This window comes from Haliotis rufescens, unplaced genomic scaffold (genome assembly GCF_023055435.1).
Source record: "Haliotis rufescens isolate VD_foot unplaced genomic scaffold, xgHalRufe1.0.p SCAF_1, whole genome shotgun sequence".
Taxonomy (NCBI): Eukaryota; Metazoa; Mollusca; class Gastropoda; order Lepetellida; family Haliotidae; genus Haliotis; species Haliotis rufescens.
In genome coordinates this window covers 74,157,670-74,167,245 of record NW_025963779.1, presented here as the reverse complement: position 1 = coordinate 74,167,245, position 9,576 = coordinate 74,157,670, and the positions used below count along the sequence as shown (strand labels likewise).

Sequence of the window (9,576 nt, the reverse complement as noted above, 5' to 3'; positions counted from 1 at the left end):
GAAGAATATACGTAACAATACATGATAAAACGGGGGAAATGGGCATATAACACGATACATGTTTTCATATACGTAACAATACATGATAAGACGGGTGAAATGGGCATATAACACGATACATGTTTTCACTTTGTTGAAGAATATACGTAACAATACATGATAAAACGGGTGAAATGGGCATATAACACGATACATGTTTTCACTTTGTTGAAGAATATACGTAACAATACATGATAAAACGGGTGAAATGGGCATATAACACGATACATGTTTTCACTTTGTTGAAGAATATACGTAACAATACATGATAAGACGGGGGAAATGGGCATATAACACGATACATGTTTTCATATACGTAACAATACATGATAAAACGGGGGAAATGGGCATATAACACGATACATGTTTTCATATACGTAACAATACATGATAAGACGGGGGAAATGGGCATATAACACGATACATGTTTTCATATACGTAACAATACATGATAAGACGGGGGAAATGGGCATATAACACGATACATGTTTTCATATACGTAACAATACATGATAAGACGGGGGAAATGGGCATATAACACGATACATGTTTTCATATACGTAACAATACATGATAAAACGGGTGAAATGGGCATATAACACGCTACATGTTTTCACTTTGTGGAAGTATTTTTTTTAATCTTCTTTTGACCAAATGGGTTACGGGACTTCGGAGTTTAAGGACCTAGAATACAAGGGTGTTCAACAAGCCGTGTCCGGTGATGTGTAATTAAGATGGTCAGAGTTAACTTTGTTTCTGTAACATCAGGGACGGTGGGGTAGCCTAGTGGTTGAAGTGTTCGCTCGTCACACTGAAGGTTTTGGATTCGACTCCCCACATGGGTACAATGTGTGAAGCCCATTTCTAGGTGTCCCACGCCGTGATATTGCTGGAATATTGCTAAAAGCGGCGTAAAACCATACTCACTCACTCACTTGTAACATCATGTTTTGGATAACTCAGGACGTTGGTGATGTGGACGTGTTCATTTCTCCCATTAAATAGTGATTTTATGACTGCTTCAGCAAGCCGTGGCATTGTTACATTTCATATCTTCAAAATGTTATTTTGTTGTTTAAAGCCGTACTCAGGAATATTCCAGCTATATGACGGCGCTATGTAAATAATCGAGTCTGGAACAGACAATCCAATGATTGACATCATGAGCATCGATCCACGCAATTGGGATATGATGACATGCATCAACCAAGTCAGCGAGCCTGCCCACCCGATCCCGTTAGTCAACTTTCACGACAACCATAGTCGCCTTTTACGGCAAGCATGGGTTGCTGAAGACCTATTCTACCCCGGATCTTCACGGGTCTCAAAATGTTAAAATAATGCACCAATTAAATCATTATTGATGGTGAAAGATACCTTTCATCAGATATTCCACTGTCTTAAAATATGTAATTGCTAAATTTAGACGTAGTTTATATTGTCTGTGGAAACAGGTAGGCATAACAAAATCATAATATTTTGATAGACTATGTTCATGTTGTCACACTAATCGTGTTTTACATGTAGAGGGGGAGCATCTTGAACGAACACATGAGGAAAGTGTTTTTCCCACACATATCTTGTATAATCAATCTGTGGAAACGTTTCTGCGGTTACTGAAGTGTACCCACACCAAACACTCTCATGTATTGGTTGTTTTCTAAAAACAAACGTTAAAAGATTAAAATAAGAAACTTGCCAATCGCTGTTTGAACACAACTTATATATTTGTTAGCATCATTAACAAGCCTATGCACTGCCGGGCAAACGACAGTATACACTTGAAAACTGGATTCGACCAAAACATTACGATAGTTATTAAAACGTTACTAGGCTGAAAACAGAGTCACTCCACATTTAACGCCCAAAACACAACAATCAAATACATCACCATCGAATAACCATTTCTTGTTTGTTCCATTTTTGGCCACCTTTAAACATGGGTGTATACGTTCTTTTGCCGATCTTCCCGAGACAAGGCAGTTGACTGACTGTAAAAGTCAAGTTTCCTTGCCTCAGTATAATATATAATTAAGGAAATAGACATGACAAGCATAAGGTACCAAATGGAATACAACGTCGTCATTGTAGGCGGGCGCCATGGGGGATTCAACATATTGTAGTCATGTTGAGAATCCAACACTTGCTACCTGACTGACGAGCGAAAACCATATGATATTTTGTCAAATGAAAATTGGCTATTGCTAGACTTACACTTAGCATATGAAAACATTTCTGTAAAATAATTGTGACACATTTGGTTGCAATAGAACCTTTCCTGCTTTGTTGTTATTATGTCGCCTTAGTTTGAACTTGACTTGGCTAGGCTTTTATTAAAAAATAATACCAAGGCCGTACTTAACTTTTTGACAGGAGGGGGGGAGGGGGCAAATATTTGCACAAGTATCACTTGTCCCCCAACCTGATTCAAATAAAACTGTTTTCTATAACACAAAGCCACACTAACACACACACACACACACACACACACACACACACACACACACACACACACACACACACACACACACGAAGCTACGGTGGTCTCCCCTTACACGCGTCACTTCTTGTTGAAACCAACACCCTCTTGCATAGTTATTTTACTGCCGCTTCACTCATTTAGTCAAACGTACTTAGTGTGTTGGGTGTATGGTGTAGTGTCTGTACGCAAAGGCCGGACACGTAAAGCTTTCATTAACAAAATAATCGGTTTAGAAAGCTTTAAATAATACGTGTTGCTTACATGTCACCCAAGTTGTTTTCGGCCTGCAGACGATGTCGACGCTCCTCAACCGACCTTCAGTGACACGGAACTAACGTGAAGAGTAAATATAGGAATGGATTGGATTTGAAATGATTTGCCGACATTTCTTCTTTTTTAAACAACCTTATAATTAATGAAATACCACGTGCCACTTTCCGGAGTCTAAAAGGAAGCTTCAGTTGTCTTTTCCACAGAGAGCTCAGCAGTAGTTGAGGTAGCAATAGTAGTAGTGGTAGTGGCAGTAGTAGTAGCAGTAGTACTAGTAGTAGCAGTAGTAGTAGCAGTAGTAGTAGCCGTAGTATTAGCAGTAGCAGTATTAGTAGCAGTAGCAGTAGCAGGAGTATCAGCAGTAGTAGTTGCAGTAGTATTATCAGTAGTAGCAGTAGTGGTAGTAATAGCAGTAGAAGTAGCAGTATTAGTAGCAGCAGTAGCAGAAGCAGTAGAAGTAGCAGTAGCAGTAGGAGGAGCAGAAGCAGTAGTAGCAGTAGCAGTAGCAGCAGCAGCAGTAGTAATAGTAGTAGTAGCAGTGGTAGTAGCAGCAGCAGTAGAAGTAGCAGTAGAAGTAGCAGTAGTAGTAGCAGCAGCAGCAGTAGCAGCAGAAGCAGTAGAAGTAGCAGTAGGAGGAGCAGAAGCAGTAGTAGCAGCAGCAGCAGCAGCAGCAGTAGCAGCAGAAGCAGTAGAAGTAGCAGTAGGAGGAGCAGAAACCATGTAGTAGTAGTAGTAGTAGTAGTAGTAGTAGCAGTGGCAGAAGCGGTAGAAGTAGCGTCAGCAGCAATAGCATTAGCAGTGGCATTAGCAGCAGCAGTAGCAGCAGCAGTAGCAGAAGTAGTAGCAGTAGTAGCAGTGGTAGTAGCAATAGCAGTAGTAGTAGTAGTAGTAGTAGTAGTAGTAGTAGTAGTAGTGTGTAATCTTCAAAATTCAGAGTTGAAGATATCATTAACGGACGGACTTTCTTTCTTCAATACGGAAACATTAGGGAACTATTTTTCTTGTTTCATTTCGACTTACCTCCGCCTAACCGACACATTAATGATGACGAAGTTGCATATGTTGATTAAAACGCGAATCATGAAAGGGTTTTCCTGACGCTTCATCATGTGAGTCTCAAGTGAGTGAGTCAGTTGAGTGTGAGTATGGTTTTACGCCGCCTTTAGCAATATTCCAGCGATATTCCAGCAACATCCCATCAATAGCACGGCGTTGGACACTCAGATAAGGGCTTCACACATTGTAACCATGTGGGGATTCAAACCCGGGCCATCGGCGTCACCAGCGAACGCTTTTACCACTAGGCTACCCCACCGCGCCTTGAAAGTAAGAAAACATGTTAGCTGTACAGATTCAATGCCCTGAGGTTGGTAGTTCCGAGTTACACAGAGCGGAAAAAAAGATTATACCTCTTTGTAGAGGAACAATGCTTAGGAACTAAGTAGTAACAGGATCAACCCTGTTGACCACAGCGAAGGATTACGTGGCTGGATGTCGAACGGTCGCTACCACTCAAGGTCAGTCTACTGCCCAGTCGGGTAAAGGTTGCACCACGGGTAGGTAGGTACACAGTGTTGTCAGTCAGTGTTTCTTTTGTCTGTTCTATCTCTGTATATAGCATACCAGTAATACAAGACAATGAGACTGGATGGTCTGTGCTAAGAAGATACCTGTTCCATTAAGAGTCAACTTTCATTCATGCAATATAAGGAATGCGCCCGTGTTTGATGGTTGTTAAAAATGAAACAAGGAAAGGTTATTCGATGGTGATGTATTTGATACGGGTATCAAAGTTGTGTTTTGGATCTCAAGTTTGCAGTGTTTCGGCGACAGGCTTCAGCCTTGTGACATTTTTATAACGTTTGTAAAATCCAGTGTTTTGGTAAAATCCAATTTTAAGTGTATACTTTCTTTTGCCCGGTAGTTTAGATCAAACCGTTGTGATTGTTTTGTTAGGGTAAACAATAACTACTATCTTAACCACAGTGACACAGTGTGATACAGGCCAATTGTACATCATGTTCAAATTACGGCGGAATGGTCCAATGAGCTTACCTTTATAAATGTTGTAGCAAAACCATAATATCTGTTCACACACGAACTGTTGAATCTACAGTAAACTACGGTTATAACGAACTCAAAGGGACTACTAATTTTAGTTCGTTATAACCGTAATTTGTTATAAGCATATATACAGCATAACTACAGCATATAGTCGGGACTAAAAAGTTAGTTCGTTATATCCGTTAGTTCGTTATAAGCGTGTTCGTTATAATCGTAGTTTACTGTATATGTAAAGAAAGTGACCTTCATTTAGTAGAGAATGAAAACCGTGTCTTTTTTGTCTGTAAGAAATATATTCACTTGAGAAATACATTTTTTACATCATTACAGAAATATTATAAAGGTAATATTACTTTTGCAAATCTATTTAAATCATGAGATATTAGTGTAGTACGCTTGACAGCTTTATATTTATGTAAATTATTCAAAATGAGATCGCCAGAGACGTAACACTCTGGACATGTGACCTAAATTGTTATTTATTTAACAACTGTACTATGGGCCATGTGGCCCGAATTAAGAAATAAACTTGATTGATTGATTGTTCTCCAGCCAAACACATGCTACTATAATGAAAATAGCTAGGGGATTAGCATAATCAATTGGTATTAGGATCAGAAACCTTTCATAAGAGGTCTACTGACAAAATACTGGGGTAAATAATTCATTGATTTCCGGGTATCAAACTTGTTAACTGATAATCCGTCAGATCCGAGTTCTCTCAGTGCACACAGTATAAGCCTTGAAGACCTCCTTCGTCATTGACTACGTATATATGAAATGGCCGTAGTTCCTCAACGAGCACGATGCACTGATAGGCGATCATTTCAAAGTAAGTGAATGAGTCTGGTCTAACGCCGATTGAACAGTATTTAAGTTATATCACGGCGTATCATCCAGATGTGGGAGGAACGCCCGAAGTGATGCAGTTCTTACACGTAGACCACCTAATTGGTGAAACCTCGGTGTTGTGCTGACGAACCCTGAAACGTAATCAGGGCGATTATGTGATTCGAACCCACGATCATAATCTTCTTGCAAGCGTCCTGGAAGGTAGCTTGACACAACCCTTTTGCCTGCGACTGGGCCACCCGTGCCCCCGGTACTTTCAAAGGGGTTCAGTGTTTTCACAGTCTTATTATAATGAATACATTGTCTGAATGAGTATTGTATGAATGAATTATTCAATACCAGGAGAGATCGATGTTATTGCTAAGATGTTATGAACGAATTAGTTGTAATCGTTTTTTTAATTTTAACCGATGTGACAGTAGAGGTGTACATGTATGAAAAGGTGGTGTCTCATTTCAGATAGAAAATGGATGACAATACAACTATAGCAGTCGTTATTGTTGTTGCGGTCGTCGTACTCGCTGTCGTCATGATAGTGGTGATATGCCAGCAGTCCAAGGCGCAAGCAGAAGTCAAGCTGGCCACAAGCAGACGACAGCAAAGACGGAATTCTCGCATGATAGGTCGGGCTTTCTCTCACCGGTACTTCAACCCCTTTGGTGAAACAAAAACGACCCCAAACAACAACAAAAACAACAATGGCAACAACAATGACAACAACGATGTTTCTGACCATGTTGAACAGGTCACGGACGAATCACCTGTGTTTGTTGTAGATGAGGCAGTTGAACCTCGTGGTACTCTCGGAAATGTTTCTGATCTAACTGTCACGGGACATCCCAACACCATTGCCGTCCCCGTCCCAGAGCCCAGGTACCTAAACACCGTCACACACAGCTTGCAGGTGCCGACTGAGCCCGAATACCCTCCGCTGTCTACTTCCGGTCAGGTGGAGGATATGTATAGCTACATTCCACATCCACTTCCGCCTCTCAAGGCAGCACCAACGCATGCGCAGTACAACAGTCCAAGAGAAAGCAGGGGGACCGAGTCAGATTAACGGAGGGGATATTTGTCTATTTGATTTTAATTGCTGTGGACCAAAGGCAATCTTGTACAACTATATCAATAAAAACATAAAAACTTTGATGTTCTGCACCTTTATTTGTTTTATTTATGTCCAAATATTATAAAGGGAAAGTGTTAGTGATTAGCAGCTGGTAATGGATGCTGGTAGAATGGAGCAATGTCAATGTGTTGCTCTTAAAAGCAGCACAGAGTACTGACATAGCGTGTGTTATATCATGAGGGTCTGGGGTTAACCAACTAACTTGATTAGGGAAGCGGATCTGTGATTCGAACCTAAGACCAGTGGATCCTGGCACGACAAAGGGACGCAACTCTGCACAACTAATTGCATGTACATCCCGAAAGTACTGGTATTTAGTGTAACGGAAAATTGGCCAGACACGCATTCTGCTGATATTTATTTTTGTTGTCACCGAGCCTGGCCACCTGCTCCGATTTTATCGCTTCTTAAAGAAACGCTTTTTGCTACCACTCGCCTCACTCCGTAATTGCTATTCGGCTTGATCAGGAATGACACGAGCTGGCCACGAATGAGTGAGTGAGTGGAGTTTAACGCCGCTTTTAACAGCATTCCAGCTATATCACAGAATGTCAGCTTAATGTGGGAGGAAAGCCCGAAGTGCTGCAGGTGTCTGACGTTACCACTTTGGTGAAACCCACGAGCACAGGTATGGTGCTGACAAACCTAGAGACATAATCGGGTGGCCACGATTGAAGACACTCATGACGGAACCTAGGCAGAGACAAGGAAGCAACAAACAAGGTCTCACCCGCATGGCGGCAAAGAAAGACCCGGAAGTGATTTATCGCTCGTCTCGTATGTCTCGTTCGCCTTCGTCGAGTATTTTGTTCAAAGTGACTCTAAGAGCGCGGAGAGTTCCCAGTTGAACAAGGGATTCCAGCATAACAGCATGGGTTCATCAACAGTCTTGAAATAGGTATGTTGTGATTTTACACTCAATAACAATGACCAGTTTGAAAGGTCACCTTTCATGTCATATGCTGTTTGGGCATCACCCAAAATGATTTCGATTAACATGACTTGGCTAAGACAGACATAACGACTGACATTCAGTCTTTCAAATATGTGTAGGCCCTATGTTTTATTTCCTTTACTTTTAGTGTTTTGGGGGGATATTACAGTAGCCTATAGTTAAATATGATTATTTGGGTTATAGTTTATGGATCATATCATGCAAATCTTTCATGAAACACCAATTCAGTTTTTATTCATAGTTAAATATGTGTATATGGAAATTATTATATTTCCAGCATCGCATGAAAGGTTTTTGTGTGGACTCGATCTATGGGGAAGTGAGTGAGTGAGTGAGTGAGTATGGCTTTACGCCGCTTTTAGCAATATTCCAGCAATATCACGGCGGGGGACACCAGAAATGGGCTTCACACATTGTACCCATGTCGGGAATCGAACCCGGGTGTTTGGCGTGACGAGCGAACGCTTTAACCACTAGGCTACCCGACCGCCCCCTACGGGGAAGAATGAAACCCCACATAACATAGAGGTTGGGACTATGAAAGAAATATTTCGTATGGATGTTAAATTAGTCACATTAATTTAAGTCAATGGGTATGAAAGTTGCATTAAACTGCAACAATAATTCTGGGCAACAGTTGATCCTGCTAATGTGAATTTTATAAAAGGTTGGTTTTTTTTAATGAAATCAAAGTGCCTTGGCACACTGTTTTCAAGTGGTTAATAGTAGAACACTTTAAATTGCATTCATACAATTGACATATCATATTTATTTCTTTACAACTTCATTGTATTTTCAAATGTTTCTGACAAAAGATTCTGAAGTAAGGGTTTCTGCAACAAACTGTTCGTGTGCCATCAGGCAGAACCAGTGTTGTGGACATCAGTATTAATACATGTATTGACATTGTGTAATAAAACATTTGCGGCTCAAATGAGTTCAAACATATCTCTGAGATGTAACCTGTGTCTAAATCTGACAGGGACTTTTAGCACAATGTTAATGAGTGGAAACCAGATACAAGCAGCTGGCCACAGCTGATTGATGGTTTTGCAAATTCTGCTACATGCACTGTCAAAGATGCTATGGCTTGTGTTTCTCATATTTATTTAGCTGAAAACTGACCACAGTTCAATAGGAAAGGGGAATATTGAGACTACCTCTTGTGTGCAAAATAGTAGCAATAAAGTACTGTCGGAAATGCTAGAAAACTGCTTTTTGCCTGTTAAAAAGGGATATATTTTTTCATAGACTGTTGTTATTGAAATATCGAGTAACTACCGATCGACCCACCTGTGGTTTGAAGTATTTCAGTCACAAGGAGTCCTATCGACAAGTTTACAGGAGACAAATTCACACTACAACTCGGTGACATTTGCACCTGGGAGAATGCACGAGAGGGTGTGAGGTCATCACCTCGGGACAGGTGTTAGGTAATTACCTCAGGTTATAGGCTATTTCATACATGCATGACAACATGCGAATATTTTCTCCAGTGACCATCATTTTACCTGTAAAAGTACATTTTAAGCGTAATCACAGTGTAAGTTAGGACAGGCTAGATTAGGGCAATTTGCGTAATTTTGACATATGCTCTTTTTATAGTCTCATGACTCGTATTTATTAAATGAAGCCAGAAAAGCAGTTTTCTAGCATTCCCGACAGTACTTTAGTAAGGCCTTTGTCTGCCATCACACTGTCACCAGGTTGAACAAGATGAAGGATATTCAACAGCTTTGTAATATCAACTTCAGACACACCACCTGTAGACAAACATGATACAAA

At 40.6% G+C, this 9,576-nt stretch overlaps 1 protein-coding gene across 3 annotated transcripts; it reads left to right on the top strand.

The window, feature by feature from the left end:
• The first annotated feature begins 4,283 nt into the window (after window positions 1-4,283).
• On the top strand, window positions 4,284-6,850 carry LOC124146764 (hybrid signal transduction histidine kinase I-like). Of its 3 annotated transcripts, none has more exons than XM_046517218.2 (2): window positions 4,284-4,351; window positions 6,167-6,850. In XM_046517218.2, the coding sequence occupies exon 2, from the start codon at window positions 6,174-6,176 to the stop codon at window positions 6,765-6,767; it is 594 nt and encodes a 197-aa protein (XP_046373174.2). In that variant the 5' UTR covers window positions 4,284-4,351; window positions 6,167-6,173; the 3' UTR covers window positions 6,768-6,850. The 3 variants fall into 3 exon arrangements, with proteins under 3 accessions (XP_046373174.2, XP_046373175.2, XP_046373176.2); XM_046517219.2 differs by having other exon boundaries at window positions 4,325-4,347; XM_046517220.2 differs by lacking the exon at window positions 4,284-4,351 and adding an exon at window positions 4,472-4,557.
• The last annotated feature ends 2,726 nt before the right edge of the window (window positions 6,851-9,576 follow it).

Coding starts and splice junctions, on each gene's coding strand:
- LOC124146764 (XM_046517218.2), top strand. CDS start 6,174: ATGGATGACAATACAACTATAGCAGTCGTTATTGTTGTTGCGGTCGTC.